This window comes from Nyctibius grandis, chromosome 3, assembly GCF_013368605.1.
Source record: "Nyctibius grandis isolate bNycGra1 chromosome 3, bNycGra1.pri, whole genome shotgun sequence".
NCBI classification, from domain to species: domain Eukaryota; kingdom Metazoa; phylum Chordata; class Aves; order Nyctibiiformes; family Nyctibiidae; genus Nyctibius; species Nyctibius grandis.
The window spans coordinates 63998866-64024407 of record NC_090660.1 but is presented as its reverse complement, the minus strand read 5'-3'; the positions used below and the strand labels follow the sequence as shown (position 1 = coordinate 64024407).

The 25542-nt window shown below is 41.3% G+C and overlaps 1 protein-coding gene across 1 annotated transcript in view; it reads left to right on the top strand.

Annotated features, from left to right (window-relative positions):
- Positions 1-25542, top strand: part of GAREM1 (GRB2 associated regulator of MAPK1 subtype 1) — a 98802-nt gene that overhangs the window by 15594 nt on the left and 57666 nt on the right. The window contains exon 2 of the mRNA XM_068396646.1: positions 8117-8257. Within this exon, the coding sequence (XP_068252747.1) occupies positions 8117-8257 (141 nt within the window). The remainder of the gene's footprint in view (positions 1-8116; positions 8258-25542) is intronic.

The following is a 25542-nucleotide window of genomic DNA, read 5'->3' as shown; positions in this document are numbered from 1 at the left end:
ACAAAATACTTCTTTCCTTCCTTTGTTAAGGAACGTTACAAGGACGTGAATTTTTCCCATACAAATCTCTGTTGCTACTTTGAACTGGAAAATTCAGGTTTTCTCACCCTAATGAACTTTTTCCTCTGACCTACATCATAGACCAATGCAAGTTTTATATTTGCGGAAGAAATAGCACTGGCAGGCTGAACAGCTCATTGAGATTTGACTCAGTAACCACGTACAGTGCCAAAGCTTAAGCAAGCAAACCACCCTAATTTAATATTTAATAGTCTTTGACATTCATTGAGGTATGTCTCCGTAGATAAACACCCAACAGATACTCTGGAGTATGATGCAGCATGCAGAAAACAAAAGGTTTGACTTCTTCCCCCCCGCCCTCCTTCAGAGTTCAGATAGAAGTGATTTGTCATGAGGAGAGGTTGCATGACCTGCTAAATAAAATAAAATTAATTGTCCTAATTTGAATATTCAGACTTAACAAGAACTTTGTGTTTCTTCACCCAAAATGTCAATCCCAAACTCAGCATTATAAACGAAGAAAGCTTTAAATATTAGTGGAATGATCTACAGGAGAAGAGGTACCTGTTCTGCCAGCGAGATGTTGCTGCAATAATACAACTGAATGCTGGAGGTGAGGGATCGTACATTGATAGTGTTGTGGTAGATGGGCAGTCGGATGGAAGCTGTCTCATGTGCTGTTGCAGTGTCAGTCTGCCTGAAACAGCAAAACCATTAGGTGACTTCAGATGAAGTCCATGCTTCTAAAGGAAGAAGGGCATTTGCTCACTTGTTTCTTTCCTCCCCTTGATGACAGCTGCCATCAGATGGTCATGTATGACAGCACTGTAGGAATTTGATTAACAAATAGAATATAGTAGGTTTGTCTTCTGCTGAGTTCTCACATAGTAATTTCTTTTCTTTCTCCTCCACTGCATGTATTAAAACCAGAGAAGGTTTATTTAGGAGCACAGTCTGGTCCCCCAGGTGAAAGAATTCATACTGCTCTTTGAATTCAGACTCCAATAAAAATAGATGCTAAGCCTCAACGATACTAGAAAATTGATTACTTGGAGTTCTCTTCCAGTAGCCTATTGCCTATGCTAACAGTTTGAATTTTTTTTGTGTATGTTTTTCAAAGAACTTGTACTGTTACTGACATAAAAGCAGCATACTCAGTGCAGTGATTCTTGAGTGCTAGCAATGCTTCCGTGTGTCTCAGTGTCAAATGAGACCAAATTGAAGTTAACAGTGAAAAAAAATCTTTGTGATGCAGCCAGATGTACATCTTGATCTTTTTTGGCTTACTTGTTTTCTATGAAACACGGAGTTGCTGTCTGCTGTTCTTTTTGTGGACAGTTACGCCTTGGTTTTTGTTGTCTTATATTTCAAGAGATGAGAAGCCCAAACAACCAACTGGCTGAACAAGAAGCAAAGTGGAGGTGTTTGAAGATTGTGTAAAGGATGAGCCCACCAGTGAAGGGAAACACAGATTCCCAGATGAGAATGGCCTTGAGTTATGAATGATTTTAATTGTTTTTTTTAAAGGTAAAAGGATGCTGTGGTACCCAGCCTGGTTTTAACACTTGGCGATACCGCAAAGCCTACCTTGGAAGGGGATTGGGTACCTGTGATGCTCACAGACCCTCATTGCCAAGAAGGCTGAAGTTAGTGTGCGCGATGCCCGCAGTTAGTAGGTGCTTGCTGTGCACAGCTGGTGTTTCTGACCTGTGTGCCGTCTCATCAGTGCTAGGCCCTGGGCTCCCCACTTTTAGATGGGGCACCCCTGAGCTTTTGTGCTGAGAGGAGGCATTGGCTTCAGCTTTTACCTGCTGTGAATCTTCCAATAAAAGGAAAAGAAATTCAATTCATGTTCAGGTGGTACCTGTGTGGGAGCTACGTGACTAGCAAATGTTTGCAGAAACACAAGTTTCCCTTTCCAAAAACAAGACAGCTTTTATTAGTTGACTGGTGTACAGTGTTGTAGATTCCTTCTTTTGGAGTTGAAAAGAAGTGCTGGCATTTATATTTGTGCTAGCAGTGTGACCTCCCTCTGACCTGAAACATCTCTTTGCACAGAGCCATGAAGTCCACAATACTGTCTTCTTTTTTTTAACAATAGATTATAAATTAATTTCATATTGGCTCGGGCTGTGCTTTGTTTTTCATGATGCAGTAGGATAATGTTAAGGTGTATCTTAATGCATGGCTTGCTTGGTACTCAGCCAGGGGAAGTCCAGTGAAGCTGCATGCCCAGCGAAGCAGATACCGTGTAAGTAAGGCTCCTCAGTGCGATGATAGCATGATAAACAAGTAAGAACCTCACTTCTTTCTTTTTTCCGGCTTCTAATCATTCTGCTTTCTCTTAGCTTCCAGTTGTTGCAAAATAAACCTTGGTTGCTAGTCTTCCCTTGTAGCACTAGCCACATGCTGACAGTTCTTTGTAGTTATTTCACAGCAGACATGCTCACCTGACCAGCCACTTCTTTTTGCTCTGCCACAAATTAACCCTTCATTCCTAGCAAATGTTAGAGCAAGCTTGAGCGGGGATAAAGTTGAAGTTACTCTTTTGTGTGGTTTTGTAGGTACCTGGCTGAGCACCCGCTGAAATGATTTTTAATGTGGCTGAGATTTTCTTGTGTAATGATATGTTATGCAATTGTGGAAAATTAGATGGAATAATTAAACTCACCACCTACTTAGCTGACCATGGCAGGCCAGGTGATGCACTTAATTGTATAGCATCTGTTACCTGCATGCAGATGGTGTTCAGGCTTAGTGAAAACACATGGCCCAAAGTCTTGATGAGTTTCCCTGGGGTTTCGCAGGCATCTTCTTCACCAGCTGTTTCACAAAAGCCATCTTAAATTTCTAGTCAGCTTCTAGCTCAGTTCTGTGAGCCTTTTTGTTCCAGGAAGAGCAAATTCTGCATGCTTGAACTGATGTGCAAGGGGCAGCAGTAAGCTCACTTTACAGTCTTCTGTGATGAATGAGATGAGAGGAATGTCTCTGTGACCATCTTCCTGGCAGGAGGAGATGGTATCTAGTTCATCTGGCGTGTGTAAATGGTATCTGTTACGTTGCTGGAACCTTGCATGCGACTTCGTCTCTTTCTCTGAATTGCTCGTTACCTACTATTTTCATGTCTCCAGACTCAAAGCTTATACTTTAAGGCAGTGATACAGACTCTTAGCCAAGATGACAGAGTGTGTGGCATTATAAAGTGTTTATATTCCTGTAGATTGCTGCTTATTTTTAGCAGTGTAGTTTCTGTGAGTGAATGAGTCATTTTGGCCTGCACATTTTGCAGTGACTTGAATGTTAGTTCCTCAGTACTAGGACGAGAACCCATTTTTCATTTATTTTGTGATTTTTCCTTTAACAGTTGGTGTTGAAAAGTCATTGCTGTCTTTGGCAAACCAGAATACGTGGAACCTGCGTGAATTTTCTTTTATGGACTGTAATGGGCCAAGCTTTAATTGTTGATCCAGAAGGAAGCAAAGAGGAGGAGGGAGTGCTCAGACCCTTCAAAACTGGAGAGGTCTTCAGTCCTACTCCTGAGGCTTTGCCCCAGATATTTGGAAATTGTGGAATGCTAAACTAAATAAAAGTGTGCGTATTTAGAAAGTAAGCGGTGGCAACAACCTGCAGGGAGGTCAGTGTTTACTTCAAAAGAAATGAGCTTCCTTCTGTGCTGCAGCGTTGCCATATATAAACTCAGTCCCTGCGCATAGCCAACCTCTGTTTTCTCACCTAGTTCTTAAAAACTGCAAGTGAGAACAGAAATTCATCTCCGATCAAGGTATCCTACTCCCAGTCTTGCTACAGTTAACTGTTAATTTGAGATTGGTGTGTTTACAATGATAGAGCCAAGATTTGCAAAATGTGGATGATCCAGTTTTGGAACTGGAAAGAACTATTAAAGAAGTATTGGCATTTAGTGTAGGTGGTATTTAATAAGCACGGGAATCTTGATTAAGCAATTATCTTTAACTGTATCAATAGTGAACAATTTTCCTTTCATGGTCAGCGTTCCCTCTGCAGTTGCCCTTCAAGAAGGGTGGGCTCTGCAATATTTGTAGTTTTTAGGAATTGTGTGGAAATGAGTCACGTAATTAGAAAATGGTAATACATCTTATTTGCAATGAGCACAGGAATAGCTGTTGTAGTGCTGCTTTGGTGATGCATGATGAAGTAGCCCAAATACTGGCTGCGGTCAGAGCGCTTATAGGACAGCTTGTGTAGGAACATACTGGTTAACTTCTCAGTTTGGACGTGAGAGGCTTTTATTGTCAGGCAAGGATGGGCGTTGATGCTTTAGGGTTTAGGCACTGTTAGCGAATCATGGGTTTCTTAGTCTCGGGCATTATTATGAATAAACTTGACTCATATTTTGGAAAGAGACAGCTTGGGGAGGGGTGGGATATTGCATGTGATAGTTCATTGCTTCTATGGTTTTTACTTGGGGGGAAAAAACAACTCAAGTATTTGCCTGTAGATTCTTTGTAGTGGTTTTATTATATTGCAGGCATGTGGGGTGGGGAGAAGAGGGTGAAAAGATAGAGCTAATCCATATTTGATCATAAGAGACAAAACTGTTACTAAAGATGAGTGGCCTGTGTTCTCTGTTTTCTTATGGTGTCTGATTTTTGTGTAAGCAGCAGTGTAGGAGTACGTTGAATAGGTGAGAACTGAGTTGCATAGTTGGTGGATGTGAGGACTGCTGAGTTCTCTCCCACATAGTTAAAATGTGATTAATGAAAGGCTTGCATAACTTGTGTTACTGAGGCAGGGGAAAAAATCAGATTGGACGTGTGTGGCTGTTCTGCCACGGCTGGCTGAGAAGAGTGTAAAGGGCTCAGTCTGGGCTGTGCTTGGGCTGGGAGCTGAGTCATGTAGCTAGGGTCAGAGGTGTCTCCTGCCTGAAAGGTCCTCCTCTCCAGGAGACAGTGAGCAAGTCTTATGGGGGGAGACAGACTAGAAGAAAATGGAAGAAAGAAGAGAGTATGTATTGCCATGTTCTGTTGTCCTTAGTCATGTTTGACTCTTCCTTGAATTTCCTCCCATAGCATGCAGGCCATCATTAGCCAGGTGTTTTTGCAAGTCCCTTAATCCCTTTGGTGACAAGGAGCCTCTTCCTATAAAGCAACCCCAGGAATCTGGCTCGCCCATGGTTAGGACAGATCAAGGCTTGGTAAGGGCAGACTTGCCTGTTGTGAGGGAGCCGGAGGGACCGTGAACTCCCCCTTGCATCTGTTCCACCTCCTCTCCTTGGCTCAGTCTCCCGTGGCAAAGCACGAAATTCGTTTCCGATGTAATCGGTTGGGGCAAATAATTGGTGTAACAAGAATTGTGGTTTCCAAGGGTCTGTTTAAAAAATACAGCTACTTCCAGCTGCAGACTTAATTACATAGTCACTCTTGGGCCTGCCTCTTTTTACACTCACCTGTCCCACCCAGTTTTAGTGGAGTAACCACTTAAACACATCGTGGCATGTGAGCCATGACTGGAAGCACCTTTTCATAATGGGTGTCTTTATTTTCCTAAGAATATCTTTCTCAGAATCTTCGAGGATGACCCATACTGTAATTATTACCCTGCTATCCTGAATGTAGAATCCAGCCTTCCTTTAGGTAACATTTGGAAATTATACCTATGGATTGTAAGGCAGAGAAAAACTATACCAGAGATTCTTTGTATTTTCTTCAGAATGTGTTTACCACTGTCAGTGAAGCTAGTAAAATACTAGTTCTTCCCTTCGGTGTCATTGGTTTTATTTTGTGTGGGATGGAATAATTACTTGTTGCCATGGATTATAGAAAGCATAAGTGTAACTCTCTGAACTGAAACATGAGTTTCAAATAACACCAGATATTATTATTATTGTGTTTTCCCCTGAAATTGTAAATCTCTGTTGCAGCAAGCTGAAGATAATTTTTATACGTATTAGGAGTTGCCCTGTGAGCAGGAAACAGGAGATGCTCAAGGTCAGATGATTTGTTAAAATTTAGCAGGTGCATGACTCCTCTAGCAAATATGCCTGAATTTTCTTCAAGATATGGGTGGGACCATGGCAGTGGTGCTGCATGGTGGTTTTGCTGCCCTTCCCTGGGCTTTCCCAGGTCCCTTCTTCTAGCGCACTGTGGGTGGAGGGTTGGTGCTTCCCAGGGAGAAGGAACTGGTGTTAAGCAGCCTGTCTGCCAGGCTGGGCTGCCAAGGGATGTGGTCCAAGGAGCACTTGGAAACCACTTCTGCTCACCTGGAAGCTACTTTCTGAGCTGTGAAAAAGAAGGAAACCTGGAAGTGTTACCTTCACAGGAGCAAGAATAACTGGTACTAAGGAGCTCTGTATACCTGCTAATTTTTTTTTTTTTGTTCCCCCTCTACACCCCCATAACAACAGTTTATCCACAGTTATAAGTTAAGGCTCCAAAAGTGCAAAACAGAACTTTTTTTAAGGTTTAACAGACCATGGGACAGCAGACCCAGGGAAGTCCATTTCTCGGACTCTGTGGGTTGGGGCAGGTCTCTCCCTTGTTTAGCCAAAGCCACGTCGCTGGAGGAAACAAGCAGAATCCTGTGGCCGGAGAGTGTCAGAGCAGATGGTCATAATGGTCTCTTCCAATTTAAAATCTAACAGTTCTCACACATACCAGTTGCTGTGTTTTGATTCGTGTAGGAGGGCACTTTCTGATAGAATGGGAGCATGAAATCAGGCAGGAATGGGGTGTGTAGTAGCCGTTGCCTATGGTGGAAAAGATTGCCTGGTGTGGGCAAAAAAAAAAAAAGCTCAATGGGAAGTATCTCTCCTCTTCAGAGATTGAACAGGGGAGATGTCTGCTGCCCCAGGCTGAGGAAAGTCTCATTCTTCCACTGACTTCAGAATATCAGAGGACAGTGAAGAGAAAGTGCAGCTTGTTGTAGTAGCTGAAGGGGATGGGTTTTGTCCAAACTTGATTCCAGGTCTAAACTACTTGATTTCATTTTGGCTGTAACTGCAGAGGGCTAGTGGGAGAGAAGGAAAATGAAATTTAAAGCTTCATTATTCTTGGCCCATGTTTAGTGTCTACTAAGTGTTCCTGAAAGTTCACATGGCTACTTTAAAGACACCTTGAGAAAGGCTGTTTTCTGTGTTTAACACACAAGCGTACTGAGCAGGACTGCAGGTATGTAAGAGCAGTCTGCCATGATATGCCCTGCTCTATGAAATTTTGTTCATATGTCATGCTCGAGACGTATAGCTGGCACTTTGAGTAGTCTATCTAATGTGAAATAGCTGGAAAGCGAAGCGAAGCTCTCTGGTCCTAATCAGGCACTGCAACCAGTGGAGGAGGGACAGTGCTCGGCAGAAATGCACATGGTTTGGTAGGGACAGGGGAGGGAAGGAGAGCTGGATCTTTGGCTATGTTTGGGATGGATTTCACAGACACCAGAGTACAAGACTATAAGGGAGAGCATTACAAAGATGAGCTGGACATTATCTGGGGGGGCTTCTGGTTGAGTTTATCTCTGAGAGAGGACTTTGGTGTGTGTTAAATTTTGGGGGTTTCTTTCCTCATTAAGTGGCAGGATTAAGTTTACAGACATAGGAATGGCTAATTAAGCAGTGACTTGCAAAGGGATAGAATGACAAAGCTGAAATCTCTGTATCTGCAAGTGTGATACCTGTTTACTTCATAGTGATAAATAAGATTTGGCTTCAGATGGCTGTAGGGTAATGTGATGCTGATCTTTCAACATATGAAAATGTACTTTTTTCCTTTACTTAAAAATTAAGAGAGCTCTCAAGTATTTGTATTAAGTGAGATAGGCAGACATAAATAGAGATATGAAAAGTCTGTTTATGCGTAAAGCTCAAAAAGGAGCCCCAGAGCCACTGCTGAGTAATCTGGATTACATCTCTGTGGTATTGTATTCATGCACTTAGTTGTTTTGCTTTATGTTTGTTTTCTGCAAGGTAAAGTGTTTATGTTGCAAAAATGAGTACTGTGTAGAATTGAAATTTACTTAATTGGATTTTTAAACATCAAATAAGAATAAAATGCTTGTGAAGTTTTCCTAATTCTTCATGCAATACGTGTGATTTTTTTTTAAAAAACCTACATCTGTTTTGCAGGAGAAGCTGTAGAAGGCCTTCGAGAGAGCGATTATCTTCTGATTCATTCATGTCGGCAGTGGACAACAATTACAGCTCACAGTCTGGAGGAGGGTCACTACGTCATAGGGCCAAAGATAGAAATCCCTGTCCATTATGCAGGTAAAGCAATTGTTGACCTGAAATACAAATTCAAAGCGAACGAATTGCCTACCACTTACACTGACCGCTTTATTTGACAGAGTGAAGTGAAGCCTCTGGTGCCGGTGTCTGTGAGTTAGCTTTTTAATAACGTTACAGAGACGCAAGAGACACTAACGTACTCCCAGGGCTACTAAATAGATGTGTTTCATTGGGCAGCACATTGACAGAACACGTAGCTACGTAGAAGAATTGGTTTCAATTTGAGTATAATGAGTTGCCAGTGTTTCTCATCTGTGAATGTGGTGACAGAAGTGTAAAAGTTTGAAAATGCCTTGGAATGTTCAGTCAAAGATGGAATGGGTTTTACTCTTCATTGCGTACTCAAGCTCAGGGGATTTTTTAATATTTCCATGTTAAAAGCCAGGGACCCATCGTAATAATACTGCAGTTTTACACTAATACTCCTCAGTAGTTCCTTGTCACTATCTGCCTTTTCAGATGATGCAGTAATACTGTTGTTCCAAGTAGATATGATGCAACTAGTCAGTACTTATTTTACGATTTCAAATTATTTTACTTTCCTAGGAAATTATTTTTAATACTGTTTCCTACTACTTAATGTCCTTATTCACAAGCTGAATAGAACAATACTATATGAGTGGGAAGTGCTTATCTTACTGCAGTAGATAAAAAAAAATTTAAAAGCTGGAAAGTGTGAACTGAAAGAGCCATGGCTGCGAAGCAAAGACGTGGGCATAGTGTTTTACTTTGTCTTCTGTATAGCCAATTGTCAACTGAGTGATCCATTCACCTCTCTTACGGTGTCCTTTGAAATGTTTGTGCAGTGAGGGTGTGCTGAGTTGTACAAAAGCTGACTGAAATGTTTTATTTCAGTCACACCAGTGTTGCAACTGCAGTGATGCACACTGTTTCAGTGATGAAGCTTACACTGGTTGCCTTCTTACGTACCATTTCTCCTTGGAGTTTGCTTCTGGAAGGTTAATTTTTTTAAGACTCATTTAAAAGCTTTGGTCTGATGGCATATAGTGTCATAATATACGTGACTTTAAAACTCTCTGAATTTAACTTTCTTAGTATAAACAGTTTCTAGTGCTTGTGCAGTGCCTCACAGCATCTCTGCTTTTGGGATTCAGAAGCCCACACTGAAGAGGTGCAGTTTAACATAGCTGCTTAAGAAGACTTGCTGGGCTGGGTCCTGGCGGTAGAGAGTTATGCTGCTAGCTCTGGAGATAGCTGGGGCATCTGCTCTGCAGCGAGCTCTAGGAAGGCTGGGAGGTGGGAGCACTCCAGAAGCTCCTCTGAGGAGGACATGCTGCTACCAAAAGGTAGTGCCGTTGGGTGGCAGTTGCTGTGTGAGGTAGCTGGCACAGCCCTCTGTTTGCATGCAAGAACTTTCCGTCTTTGCAGAAAGCACAACTGGAACAGTTGGCAGAATGTGTACATGGGGCTCAGCCGTTAGCTTTTGTTTTTAGAGAAGGGATTTTATGTCCTCATAGGCAAATGTTTGTAAACTGTATTGCTGTGTAAATTTTGGATTATAGGACTGGCTTTTTACATGCCTTAACTTTAAACTTCAGTCAAGTAAGATATGTGCTATGAACACACAACTGACATTACTGCTTATACTGCCTACCAGAATGACCCTTAGACATTGAACAAAAGAGTTAATTAAAATGACTTTCCAGGTTTGTTTCTGCTTTAATGGAATAACTTCTATTTTTTTCTCCCTAACAGAATTTTAATGTAGCAAACTGCAGCATGATTTTCGTTGTAACAGTTGAGCAGGAAGGGAAGTTGAAACTGATGTTATTCCTGTGAGGCTTAAGTACCACAAAGTCATCACTCACATATATAAATATGAGTATAAAGTAAATCTTATTTTGCTACTTGCTAAATCAAGTTTTGATACACTTATTAAACCTAAATACAATAAAGCCTTATTAAAGAAGAAAAATGCTGTATTTTACATTTAAGTGAAATCTCATTAACAGAACCTGAATTCTGCAGTCCTGCTGATGGTCCTTTCCCTACTGGGAAACTGCTACCCTGGTTGTTTCTGTTGGGGATGGCTGACATGGTTAATTTTTGCTGTTGCTGTGAAAGAACAGTCATATATGACAGCTGTTAGTCTAACCATTCCCTCTTGAATACTCTTTCTAGTCTGCTTCTCTTTAGAGAAGCTAAAGTTAATGTAGCATCAGGTTCGATTTTCATGTAATTAAAACCAAATGGCTAATGTGTTTCTGGCTCCTAAAACAAAAAAGGTCTTCACTTGCATATAGAATGGAGAGCAGATCAAAGTTACTGTCCTGATAGTGACCTGTCTTGGTGTTAAGAGAGCATACTTCACAAGAGTCCAAGGTAAACCGTCACAGCATATGGACATTGCTGCAGTGTCCTTTGCTTTCCTCAGGTGCACAATACACACTTGATACTTACAAAAAGGTCCTACCAGCTTGCTGTCTGAACTAGTTTTATATTGTTCCTGGAACTATGATAACCCTAATACTAAATTTCTACTCTAAACATGAGTATGCATCATCCGTACCCTCCAGCTAATGATAAATGTTATCAGTAGATTTGGCTTAGGCAGTGCTGTAATCTTTACCTTGATAAATGTCTCCCTTAGTAGCCTCTGGAAAATATGATTTTATGATCTGAATTTGGGAGATACAGGGCATGTTGGTATCTTGCGGAATTAACTTCACTATGCTGCTGCTCATCAAGAGGAATGCATCTCGTTCCTCCGCAGAGGTACCTGAGCAGGAGGATGGATGGGTGTTGATGACCAAGTCTCAAATGTCTTCTGGGATAACTGAAAGCGATTGAAGCCACTGACTGGAGGTTTGAACACTGTGGCCATTGGGTGTTGTCTGACCCTCCTTGTGTTGTGTTCCAGGGCTGTATAACCTATGCAACAGAGTCTTTTCTTTCAAAGGCTATGCTAGTATTGGTGAGTGTATGCAATGAAAGAAAAAATATTTTGGGATGAGTTGGCAGCATCTAGGTTATTTTGCCCCAAATACTCCCTCCTACGTTTAATCAAATCATAACAGGACCTTTACTGTTGCTTTTTTAGGGCCTTATCTCTGTTGTTGCAAGTGATGGTTCATTTACTCTCCTGTTCTGCCCATTAGAGGTGTTTTTCCCTTCTGAGAGCAAAGCTGTTCCCTCAACATGGTGTTTTTTAAAAAAAAAAAAAATCCAACCCCCTACCTTCTCTTTATCTTTAAGCTTCTACTCAGCTTTGTCCAGGGCTTGGAGGGAATACCTCTTGCATCAGTGTTGCCATCTGTGTGCTCATAGGAGGCAACGAATAAAGAAAATACTTTTACGAAGACATTGGAAAGTAACACCCTATTCCAGGGTATGCCACACTGGAACACATCTGGGGTGTTGGAAATATTCTTCCTGTGAACTCACACCTCCCTGCCACATAGTGAAGGTGTGCAATTGCTAATATGGAGTAATCGCTGGTGCCCTGTCTGGGTTGCTTACCTAAGTGTGCTGATAGCTTTCTTAATGTCTTTTGAATGAGGAAATATAAAACCTTGTCATGTGAACCTTCCCCAGGTGGGGTGGCGGGTGGGAATGAGTCAGAAGTCCCTTCTCTGGTGTTAGAACTGGTATACAATGAACGTCCTACTGAAACCTGTTTCTACTGGTTTGATTTGTTAATCATGGAGCAGTGCCTGATGGGCCTGTTCCTCACTGGGTCCTGCTAACACAGAGGAAGACGCTCTCTGCAGGCCTTCTCAAGAGTGAACTTGCCTTTGCAGCTGTGGAGCAGGAGAGCTCCCCGAGGTTTTGCAACGTGCAGCTGCAGAAGTTTCTCTCTCTTGTCCAAAGGCATGCCTGCCTCTAAGACACGGTTCAGTCCCAGCAGGCCTACTGCTGCCTGCTGTGGGACAGTCAGACCTTGGACACTGAGGGACGAGAGTGCTGAAGTATGGTGGGAGTTAGGCATCTCCTAGTTGTCTTGAGATGGTGACAGCAGCTGCTGTTCCTTCATACCCACCCTGAATCTGTTGCATCCAAGATCTGGAAGAGCTTGGACTTTTACTTTGGTGATACTGAGCACTCTTAGATGTTTATAGTATTTTGGGTCTTCTATGTATGCTGTACGGCTCACTTCATGGCCCTGGAGAGAAGAGCAAACATTAGACTGCCAAACGTCCTTTGCTTGATGATTTATGGCATCTGCTGCCAACGTGTTACTTTGGGGGCAGAGGGGTGCTTCCTTGTCTTATTCCTCACTCCCTCAAGTGCAATTTAATGCTGTCTGCTGGTTAAGGAGGGTGGCACTGGACAAAGAGCCCTTTGTCCAGGTCTTTGCCTCCCTGGGAACAGCAAGTGGTGTCAGGGAGAGCTAAGGCTCTTCTTCTGTGTAAGTGGAGTAGTACAGCTCTGATGGGGTAATTTTTAAGTTCAAAGAGGTGAGTGAGATCTAAGACAGGGAGGGACACTGCTCTGGAGTAGGGAACTTAGGGGAGTTCTTTCCAGCCAACGGGTACACCACTCCCTAATACGAAGTGCATTTTGCATTTTAATTTGTGTTTTGCTTTGAACTTAACCTGGCACCCAACTATCACATAGTTCTCCTGGGGCTTTTGTGCTGTACAACTTAATATAACGTCTAGAGAACAGGGCCCGAATGCAGTGCTGATGAGAGAGGCAGGCTGCCATGTGTCCATGGGCTGGTAAATGATTAATGAATCTGTGTCCTCAGAAGAAAACCAAGAAAAAAACAACCCACACGTTTAATCCCCTGGTACCCAAGTTTTGTTTTAGTTTTTTTCTTGAAAAAGGTTGGTGGTCTGAAAAGCTGTTGGAGCTTTGAAAGCTTTTCTTCACAGGAACTGCTAATAAAAGCATTGCCACCAGCATATAGTCTTCATGCTTTTAAAAGAGAAATATGATTTTTGTAACTCTGAATAATTGACTGTGTGAAGCTTCTGAGAATTGCAACCCTTTTCTCCCCATAAACAAATAGAAGAAAGTCTGTTCGGTGTTCATTTAAAAGTCTGATTGTAGAATAGTGCCTGGGTGTTGCAGAGTGAGAGGGCATTCGTTTTCATGAGCAGTGCATGCCTCTTCAGCTGTAAGTCTGAGATCAGTCCTGTCTGAAACACTTGTAACTGCCCATATAGCATCATTCCATGCTTTTTCTGTCAGGGAAATTATTACGACTTAAAATATATTTATCTGCTTGTTTTTAATTTAATTGCTACCTCCTTTTTCCCCACCAAAGACTGAGGTTTTCTATTCTAGGCGATTACGGCTTTGTAGTCTGGAAACTGTCTTCATATTCCTGGATTTTTCAGACCTGTCACATTGCAATAAGGGATGAACTGTTCTTCCATCCCTAAGCAAACATCTATATTCTTACTTTATTTTTTCTTTTTTTTCCAGGGAGTTACCTTCAACAAGTTAAGTTGCTGTCAGACTTCCCCATGGTCCTAACTGTTCATTATTCCACTTTTCTGTGCCTATTTAAATTTTGGCAAATGTCTCTCCATTGATCTCTGCTTTCCAGAGTGCAAGCTATGGATCAGAAATACCTTTTCAGTGTGGGGAGATGGTTCAAATTTAGCTTCTAGTGAAACAGCAGTGTGAAATTCTTCATCAGGTTGCACTGCTGAGAATCTTCCACTCTCAACTTCATCTCTGGAATCAGCCAGACTTTTTTTGCAGTGTCTATTTTCCTTAAAGTTATAATCCTCATAAATTAAAATCAGCTTCTCTCTTTGTATATATACAACCTTATGTCTATGAGAGATATCTGGAGTCACCTACAGAATTTGTAGAATTTGCTTGACATTCAGTTTGGTGTCTGGATGTATCAAAGTTTATATTCACCCTTCTAGTGAAACACCATTTGACTCTGTTTTGGTTCCATCCACCTTCCAGTTTTGCTGCCTGGTCCATCTGAAATGTCTGAAGCTGCTGTAGAGTCTGCAGCTCTCAAAGGCTGATGCTCTTTGAGGTAATGAGAACAGTAAGGTTAGTTCACAGGGTGGTATTATTCCAAGTGATGGAGGAGGACTCTGATTATGTCCCAGAAGTTCATGGAAAGAAAATACTTGCATTTTCTCTCTTGCTTTCCAGCCTGCAATAAGCGTTTGTGGTTTGCAGACACCAGTCTGTACTATAAAATTTGGTTTCGTGGGATTTGCTGGTGCCTTAAAGGAAACAAAAGCTTGTGATGATGGTGATATTTTTCAATACTATCTCAGTGAGGTACTAGGTGGAAAAAGGTGTATGCTTTTAGATACAGCTGTCTTGCTCTCCTCTACGTTGACTTCAGCATGAGTATAATCCTACCCTTGTTTAAAAAAAACTAAGATTTGCCTCAGCATTGAACTTTCCATGTTTTATTTGTGAGAACGGAAAGGGAGTAGGAGGAGAGAGGGAAAACTTGCAGCTTTTACAACTGATTATTCGAAGTATCACATGTTCCTCTCAAGACTTCCACAGTTCTTGGCTGTTACTCTAAGTCTGCAGGCTTGCAACTTGCTGAAATTCAGCTGTGACCTTATAAGCATTCACTGTAAGATGTTTTTTTTTGTTTTGTTTGCTTGTGTCAGATCTCTGTGGGCAGCAAAGCAGCTGATCGGAGTTACTTACATCAATTAGGAAAGAACTCTATAGGCTCGTACAAAAGAAATTAACTGGAGAGGATGACTTTTTGAGAGATTGCAGTTGAGGGAAGGGTAGAATTGCAGCCAGGAAACTGGTTCCCAGAAGACTGGGAGATGGGCTAAATCACAGAGGATTTGCTTGGCATTGCTTGTATTACTTTGCCTTAGCTCCTGGCTGGTACAGGGCAGTGCTGGGCTCATTTGCATGGTGCTATAAAGACTTAAGTGCTTGGGAGAAGGGTCTTAAAAGCTGCCTAACTTAATCACTAGGAAGCTGAGAAGAAAAGGCTGATCCCCACTGGGAATTTGAGGTGTATTTAGGGCTGCACTTGAGGTTCTGGTCCGATCCCACGTTTCCGATCACTTGAGGCTGCCCTAAGTACTAGCTACGAGGAAATTGGGAATGTGGCTCCTGAGTTCCCAAGAGGAAGCTGTTCTCCTCTTTTATGAAGTATGACTTAAGGATTAAAAAGGGAGCAGACACATGAACACTACAGCCTACCCAGTGGGTAAGCTCCTGCCAGTGCTGCTGGGGTAGGGATGAGCCACCTGTTTCTAGGCATTGAACAAGGTATGAATTAAGTGTGAAGCTGCTTCACCCTTTCCTACCCTGAAGTAGATGTTCAGGCATGTAGAAAACCATACAGTTAAAAAACTTTGAGGGTTGGAAGCTCAAAGAAGGTCTGTTAGCCGGTAGTCTGTAATTGCAAGTCTGGAACTTCACACCTGTTTTCCTAAAGTAGGAATTTTACAAACTTAATGCCACCTATCTGGCCTTGAAGTTGACCCTTGATGGGAGAAGAGAATAAAAAGAAGGTAGTTGTAAAGGCCATGGTCACTGTTTAATTAGTAAAAAAAATATATGCTTTTCCTTCTTTGCAAACCTTGATTAAGAATTTTTATAAGATCTGTTTGAGCTGAAAAATGGCATGTTTTGAGTTGATAGTTCATATGGATAATGACTCCTTTTGTTAATCTTGCTTGTCTGGTGCATGAAGTAGGGGTTTGTGTTTTCACGTGAACAGAGTAGCACATGCAGAAGCAAGCAAACCCATGTCACTGCTATGAAATCTTTACAAAGAACGATGCAGTCACCAATGCAACTATCCTATGACTCTTACTCTTACCTGGATCGTAGTGCATGCTAGTAGCAGATAAATACTTTTGCAGAGAAGTACAATCCTTAATGCTTTGGGGATTTGGGTATGGTTTACTGCATACTTGTTTTTTTTAACTTCATTTGACTGTTTCTTCTGCCTTTGGTTTCACTTTGTCTTAAGTTTATCCTCTCTTTTTCTTTTGCTGATATTCTGACTTGTTACATGGTCTAAATCTGCCTGGAAATTTGGGAGGGAAGAAATTGCCATGAGCTTCTTATGGTCAGTCTAAGAAATCTCTTTTAGACTGACTGTCCCTTTTGCTTCTTGAGGCTGGAGGGGGAACTGTTGCAACTGAGCTAACATGGCAAACAAGCAAGGCAAAAATTATGAATGTCATTCCCTTCTGTAAATACAGAACCCAGCTGGCAGGAATGTAAAGCAGGGTTTTTGATAGGTCGTGTGTGTTTGGGGAGGGAGCTGCAGAGAAATCTGTTGCATAGGATGATGTCATCTTGTGAATTTTTTGATGCCCAAACAGGCTTTTTTTTTTTTTCTTTTCCCTTGAAGCCAGTGTTTGCTGCTCAAAACAACTGATAGGAAGTGCGGTAGGAATTCTTGGGTCAGCATCCTCCCCATGGAAACCAGCACACTTCACATCTGGGAACGAGAGCCAGTCACATCAGTGCTGCCTATTAAAGCAACTGACATCATGGATATCTTAAGCTTTGACTGAACTACTGTACCAATTTGTGCCAATAGGAAAATAAAACCATGCTATTTAAGCCATGTATAACTCTGTTTATATGGAGAATGTAATTTGTGTGTTTAATTTAGCCTGTGATCCAAGACGGTAATTTTGCTGTGTCAGGGAAAGGCATTTCTTTGAGCTTGGAAACTTCGAGGAGTGGAAAAACTGGCTTTTTTCTCTGTCGTGAGCTGTTGTGCAGAGATTTTCTGTTCTCAGTTGGCAGAGATTAACTTGTTTCAGTTTGTGTGTGGGGGAAGCTATTAACACTAATAGCAAAGGTGACCATTATTAACTGGGTAGGAGAAACGTGGGTATTTAACTTCTCATTCTGAAGGACCTAAGCATTAGGGGGAAACTGAAGCCTGTACTTATTTCCCTCCCGGCTTTATGTACAGACATGAAGCTCCATTTCTTCTGCTTGTTCCTTTTACTGCAGGTGAGACTCAACTCTTCTTTTGAACCAGAGTGTGCAGTTTGATCTTAAAGGTGGGCAAAAGAGGGGCAAAGAAGGAAATACAGTGTACGTGTGTATACTGTATGGGGGCTTTCTTGAGTGTCCTCAAACTACGAACGCCTGGCTGGTGAGCACCTGTCACAAAATCTACAACACTGACAGATCCTACTGTCATCTTGAATGGTTGGTAGCCTGTGTAGAGTAAGAAAGACCTTTTAAATCTAAATGCTAAGAAGGTTATGTTTTTCATGGGTCACCTTCACAGCATGCTCTTTAAATATTTGTCACCAGTACAACCTTTTCTGGTTCATCTCACATGAATTCTGTATTGCAGTGGACTGGGAATAGCCAGCCAAGGCTGGCTGGCTGCATTTGTGTGGCTGAAATAGTTCAAGCCAGCTGTGTCTGTTCCTTGTTGCCTTGTTTCATGGTGTTCACCTGATCCTTCCTTTAGTGTGTGTCTGTGGACCAGCTCATCATGTGGAAGGTCCTGTTTTTGTCACAATGGCTGCACACGTGCACGAAAAACGAAGAGGGACATGTGCTTAGGATGCACATGTGAAGGTTCTGAAGGTCTTCATCAAAATGATGGGAAGTGCATTTGTTGTCTTCTGCCAGAAGAATGTTTGTTTATTTTTATTTTTTCTTTTTTTTTTTTTTTTTTTTACCATTAATAACCTTTTGAACATAGGCAAGTGTGAGATGTGTATCTATGCAGGAGAAAGTGTTCAGCAGGAAATACTGCTTGGGAAAAGCTGTCTCTGATGAAATGCTGCATGGGCCTCTACGTTTCTAAGCTCAAAAAAATAAAGGCTGTGTAGGTCAGGTGGGACTCCTGTGAAGCTTGATGGGAAGAGTGAAATCTTGGTGAGATGGATGGACAGGGTGGCTTGCATAATCCAGTTCTTTAGCTACTGTATCCCTGCTAATTTAATTACTAGGGTTTAAAGTGTATGGGGGGAGTTAAGACATTTGCTACAAAAATGGCATCATCAAAAAAAAAAAAGAAGAAAAAGAAAGTAGTGCTGTGTCTAAGATTTGTGGGTCTGAGTTGAGAGATTCTTATGAGTGTGACTTGGAAACCCAGAACCAGCTGCTGGGAAGGATGCAGCCTGAGTTGGTATAGGGGAAGGGCTACATCATATTCTGGGGTGTGGGATGAGAAATACTCTTGAGCAGGAATGAGAGTTGCAGTGTGATAGTAGATCAGCATTAGCCTTCTTTAGACGTTGGGTTGTTGGATGGGGAAAATGATTATTACTTCTAACTGTTCATGGTATCAGTGTTTTTCCTGTGAAGTGGTTTCAGATCCTCCAGGAGGACAGTTGCTATAGAAACATAACATGAATTTAGATAAACTTTCTAACTAAAATTAATGGAGAACCTGCATTTGACTTCAGACTGGTAGTATTCTTAAAACAGTATGTAAATAGAGGACAGACTGACATTTATAATAAGATGTAGCATGCATATGTTCCTATCTGAAAAACTGCTTTATCTGGTTCTAAAAAAGAGGCTGAGATGCACTTGAAATGCTCAAGGGTGGGGTTTGTTGTTTGGTTGGTTTCCTTTTTGTCAATTTGATTCCTGCTGACTGACTGCTGCTGCATTGCAGGAAGCCTATGGATGCCTGTGGGTTACCTGTGTTTGTCTGCTGGTGTGGTAGTACCCACACTGCTAAAGATACACAGCATGGACCCAACGGTCTGCAAGAGCTGTTCTAGATAGATGGTTGGGAGCAGATGTGCTTGTGCTGCCTTCCCAAGCTGCGAGCACAGTGCACAGACTTCTCAATGGCAGACAAGCCTGGGTGATCTTGTCAGCTTATACTCCTGTAGTCAGCCTGCTGGGTGTGGGAATGAGCGGGGGAAATGTCACAGCAATAGTAGGGAGGGAGAGGAATGAAGGGGAGATGGTGGTGGAGCTGGGAAGCAGGACACAATAGCGGCAGCAGCGTGGGTGGTGGTGGAGGGCAGGAGCAGAAAGAGGTGGTGGGACTGGGGCTCCCCTACAGGAGATTGGGAAATGGCAGCCTCGCAAGGATGAGGTGCTCTGCCAGTCCCGCTTTGGGATCAGGGCTCTCGTTTCTAACCAGTAACTCACTCTGAGCACCAAGTGGTTCTCAATACTCTGATGCTTAGAAAAATTTCTGGTGGCATTTTAGCAGAAAGTTGCTTTGCTAGTCTGCCTTTCTGGTTAAAACTCTAATGACTAGAATTAGTCTGTCTAGAAGAAAGAGACATATGGCAAACAAATGGCCCTTTTTAATGAGCCTCCCACTCAGCAGTTGGCTGCTCATCCAGTTTGTGTGTGGCACAGTCTTAGAGCAGTATCTTATTGCCAGAAAAAAAAAATCCTGCAACCTTTTGGTGGGTTTTCTTTCAGGGAGAAGGGGAACAGATCATATGTAAGTATTAGAGAAAGACAAAGCCTCATGTTAACTTCTTCAACAATTTGTTACCAAAACTGTAAGAAAATGTTCCAGAACCTGGTTTAGAAAGCTGGAAAGCACCCAGTTCTTTACCTCTCAATGGTGGTTGGGTACCGTATGTACCTTTTTACAGCATGTGTGGTTTTCTAATGATAAATAAGTAACATAATGCCCGACTTCTGAAAGTCACAGTAGTCTGAAAGGCCACAGGAAGTGATTGCAGCTGGTCTATAAAATCCTATTAAAATTAATTTCATTAAATACTTGACGGAAAATACTCTGTTTGGTAGCCAGTAGTGGGTCTGGAGGTTTGATGGGACCATTTTTCCTAAACTATAGGTGCCACCAGTGTGGGAGCATAAAATTTATGATGACCAGTCTCTGCCGTTAGTAACAGCTGCGTGACTGATCTAAGAGAAATCCGTTGCTGAGGTGTAGCTGTGTAGAGTCATGCAAGTAAAAACATATCTATGCACAACTTCCTCATTCAGCCTTATGACTTCAGATGAACTTATAGCAAGGTCAGGCTGTCCTTCAGTGCTTAACCTTGCCTGTTGAAGAATATTCTGTGCTATGGCAATGATTTTTAATATTGGATCTGATGTTGGTGTTTGTTCTCATATTGGAGTTAGTGTGTGTATAGCAAATGGAGAATACCTTGCTCTCCGTCATCCTTCTACTGACCTCCTCTGAATCATCTGCCTCGTCTGATGTGCGGTAGTGCCACTCTTCCTTCTTGCTGTGATTTCTAACATTTCTTCTGTCCACTCAGTGATTGCTTTGAAAGTGTGAAGTACTTTGCCACGCTCTGGGTGCAGTTGGGACTACCCAGCCCTCAGCTGAAGAGAGAGGGCTGCTCGTGGAGGCTTCGGCTTTGAGCACTGCCACCACTTGGTGGTTTAGTTGGATTCTTTGTCACTGTAAGAAAGAGGCTGGTTAAGTATTTCTATAAGCAAAAGGGAGGTGTGGTTCAAACCTGTTTCAGCAGGACTGCCTGCAAGAAGAGTGGGAGGTACTGGGGTTCACTGGGGTGGTTGCAGCAGCAGAGTGCACCTAACCCTTCACCTGGTACTAGTTATCTTTAGTTGCTATGTATAAAATTTTTGTTGCTCTTTCAGAAGAGGAAGGGAAGCTATTAGCAGCAACGATTGTGCGCATCCAGCTCTTTTGATTAGATATGAACTAGTAATTGCAACTCAAAATAACTTCTTCCAGCACACCTTCTTAGCCGCACAGTTTTATCTAAGCAGCCTGGAAACAGAGCTGTGCCGTTTGTCTCAGGCACTACCAGATCTAGTGTGTGACAAACTGGTTCGAAATCTGGGGATGAGCTTTTCAGCTGGCCAACACAGTCTGAGTGTGTTTTTTTGTAGACTGTTAATCTGCAGTCTCTCAGGCTTTCTTCTAACTGTGTGCGTCTAGCAGCGACTCTTGCGAAGTTCTCCCTCCCCGGACCTTGTCTGGACGCGCGCCGGCTGAGCGTGTGTGTACAAACCTTTTCTATGTCAAATTGCTGGTGACCCATTATAGCAGTACAATGTGGGGAGGAGGAGGGGGAAGGCATTTGACTCTCTGTATTTGCCAAGTCATATTATTGTAGCAAGGTGTGAGTAATAGCCACTATATATATATATATATATATATATGTATATGTATATACACACACACAAATGCCAGATCTCACTTTGATTTGATTTCCAAGGTATCTGTATGCCAGAAACCAGACTACTTCCAGATACCTTTCTTTGTGTGTGAGCAGTAAAAACCATTCAGTATGACTGGGTTGAACTTTTTTTGGGGAAAAAGGTAAATATATTTTAAGGCAGTTATGCTCTGATGGGCAAGTAACTAAAAAAGCAATGCAGCAAAATTGCCTACCTAATTTTACCAACGTGGCTGAGCTAAACTGTGTTCTTTGCTGTTTGGATGCATGTAGGGGGATTTTTTTCTTATTTATTATTTTTTTTAAAACTAGTTTGTCCATTGTAAAGCTTAAAGGGAGCGTACACTTTTATACCACGGTGAATTAAATAGGATTGATCAGGAGTCAGTAGGTCCTGCCGATTGTACAGTAAGTGGTAGAAAGTTTTCACAGTGACTGATCCATTCCTATTTGGGAATAAACTAGTAAGGTATCTACTTTATTTCCATTGTCTTAAATTCATCTGAAAAAGGGTAGGGTAGATGTAATGCAACCCAAAAGCAGGCTTTTGAATTTTCCATATATCTGGTTACTCAAAAAATAGTTACTCAAAAATTCTCTTTCATATGCAGTTTTCAAAAAACTACAGTGCTTTGGACACTTGAAGCTAAACAAAATACTGAAATACATTAATGACACAAATTTTAAGAACATAGAATAAAGTTAACTAGTGTGCTTGGAGGAGATGGGGAAAGAAGTCTGGGATGCTGCGCAATTACTGTATGACAAATTGCCACAGCTTGTATACATCTGAGTGGGTGTGCAAGGAAGCTGGTGTTTCCATTAAGTTTCTGCAAAGGAAGGTTGCAGCTGGTCTTTTCCATTTTGAAAAAGCTCTAAAGGGAGCAGGAAAGGGGGTCGAGTCCTAGAATTGGAAACCTAGTGTTTAAGGCCTATAAAAATCAAATTTATCTTCTTCAAATTTTGAAAACAAACCACTGTATGAATGCTTCTGAGAGGATTGATCTGCCCAAATCAACAGTACAAAGTATCTCGTGCCTTGTTTCATACAAGGCTACTTTTTCGGGGTAAGAACATTTTCAACTTTAAATGCCTGTTGTGCCCATAAGCTGCTATGATGGATAGGAGCTGTACTGCCTATAAATAGGGACCCTCGCTTTGAAAGGCCTGTGTCATAGGAACCATATGCGTGCTTTATGTGCATATTTCTAATGTTTGCTGTTGTGTGTGGTGATGATGGGTATTGATTGTTTTTCATAGTTACTGGTGCAGTCACAGCGATCTTTACATGCGTTTATAAAATAAAGTGGAGGAGAAAATAAGCATTACTGCTTGGGGCCTCGCCTTGAGCAACAGTGAAGTCTAGCTCTTCCCAATCTGGATCGAAAGTTTCAACTGTTGCGTTTTGAAAGGCAGCACTTGAGTAATACTTGATCATGTTCATAGTTTAGTTGGATCAGTTTAAAACAAACTCTCTTTTTAAAGGCTGATTTAGTTGTTTGGAAAGCTCAAAACCTTGTGTGGATAGCTATTTGGAAAACTAAAATGCAGGACCTGGTTGGTTAGCATTTGCCCTAGGCTTCAGTATCATTGACTTCAAAAGAAATCAACAATAGAAGCGACTTGGGCTGGTTTTGGCAGATGAGGCTTTTTGTTTCTTGCTTTACTTAGTTGGAGAGATGATCTTGGGAATGGAGACGGAATACTTTGACTAGCACTGCTATAAATGTTAGTTTCCCCTTCAGGAATTCTCTGTACTAAATGAATAAACAAACAAACAAACTGTTTGAAAAATTAGTCCTTTTATGTGAGGAACCATTAAAACGAATACAAACACTCTCTCTTACCTATGTCCTCGAACAGTTTCTCTGAAACAGATTTTAAAATAACGTTGTGTGTTTATTTCTTACGTTTGTGGTCTGTTTGTGGTATGCAGCCACAACTCCATATTGTTCCATGCTAGAGCATGTCATGTGGTGGCTTCTTACGCCAGATGAGTTTCACAAATCAATTATGCCTAAAATTAACAAATGCTGTAACTCAGAAATTTGTCTCGAATGATTGGTCGGTTTTGTAGATCTGGGCCTTTGTAACCCTCATCAGGGAATTCTTCACCAAGCGTAGTCTTTGTTTGAATAGCTGGTCAGTCTTTCATCTTCATAATTCCACACTGGAGGAGAAAATTCTTCTTTCTCTGCCATAGGAGGAGAGTGGGTATGACATGTGGGTGCTGTCAGAACTTTTGTGTAAGGTTTGGAGTAAGTGAAAACATAAAGAGCATCAGGGAGAGATTAGATGAATCTCTTCTTATCTGGCCTCTCAGGGCAGAGGAAAACTCTACACTCTCTCTGTTATAAGTAATTTTGCAGAAGTATGTAACGTTTCCTGAATTGAGCCATGCTTTTTTTTCCCCGAGAGAGTAATGAGAGTCCCACTAATATCAATGGGAGCAGAGCTAGATTACTGATGAGGGCTCTTGAGAAGAGCCTGCTTCTGAATATTTGAAAATACTTGTATTCTCTGGTATTCTGATGATACTACCATGGCTCAAAAAGTGAGAAATATAAGGAAGCAACGTGGGTGACTTGTTTGTTATTTCAACACAATACCCTGGATCTAGGGGCTCACTTCCATGAGAGGAGGCGGAGGCTACAAATGGCAAGGTTTTCAAATGTTATCGAGAAACAACTGAGATTCAAAAGCATGTTGCCTTAAACTTTGAAGCTTAATCTAGTGGCTCTAAAAGAATGTCCATCTGTATCTGTATAGAAATAAACTATAGCAAAATCAGTTTAATGCCCAAGGGTGGATGGAGCTAATGCAGATATGAGGATGTGTCTATTTGTTTAGCTGATTCCATATTAAATGTACTTCAGATGTAATGGCAGCAACAACAAAAATGTGATTCCATATTAAATGTAGTTTGGTTGTAATAGCAGCAACAACAAAAATGTATACCTACAAACTTGGGGCATGTAAGTACAATGATCAATTTTAAATGCAGTAAATTAGTCACTTCGAACCACCCACAGGAGTGGATTTATGGGTGTTGTGTTTTGGAGCACCAAATCTAGGTTCCTTACTCTTAGTTGCTATGTCTCAGAAACATTGTAGGAGTGAAGAATAGTATAAATGTCTTTTCCACTGAAAAGAGCAGGTGCAAGAGCATATACAAAGGACTTGTATTATTTAATAGGAGCACCTCTTCTTTTAAGGGTTGGACTGCGGACTGTTTGAACCATGTCCAATCAAATATTTGGAAACAGATGCACTCAACTGTTGTTTCTCCTCTCTTCCCTTCCAGTGTATACAATTGCAGATATTAAAACTAGCTGATAAAGATTAATTCTGTATAACAACTTTTAGTTAAAAAAAAAAAAACAACACTAAAAAGAAACCATATCCAAACTGCTGCTTTCCATAAGTAGTCAAATCTACATGTTTTCACAGCCATGTGAATTTATAGAATTTTTCATCGTGAATGGAACGTATCTGATGCACAAGTCACTAACACAGTAGATGTAAAATCCCACAGTACTGTTTCCATGGATGTCTTTCAGTCTGATAGTAGGTGTTTTGGTGGAGTTTTTGGTTTTATCTTTTCAATTTCTTTTACAAACTTTTCTCCACAGGAATTATCACTTATGATTTGTGGAGACCTAATAACTACAATGTTTGACTATTCCAGAATGTCTGACTAATGAAGATGACAAAATTTTGTCTGCAAACAGTTACAGATGCAAGAGTTCAGACCAACATGGAAATCAGACTTTGGGTGTCAACACCAGTATTCTTTTAAATAGCGTAAACAACCAGACAGATTATTCTTAGCAATGATTTACAAACGCACCAGAGATTTGATTGCATCCAGATTATAATGCAACATTTCCCTCTAAGCAGCAAAGTCAGAGTTATTTGTCAGTAGAAGTTGTTACGTTGCCACTATTTTTTTACCGTCATTTTGAGCCTGTATGTGGTATTACCTTAATGTTTTTCACTGCTCAACAATCTCATGTTAACTAACACAAAATTAAAGTAAATATATGAAGAACAACTGAGATATTGCTGAAATCCTATAGAGATTTGGTAAATTTCCCCAAAAGAAAGACAGCGTTTCTTTTGTGCTTTGCAAATCCTTGTTTTGGAATTTTTTCCTCTTATGCTATCAGACTGATTTATCTATTTATTTATTTACTTCTTTTTTTTTTCCCTGCAGATGTATTGGCTTCAGGCATTGGCGACTGA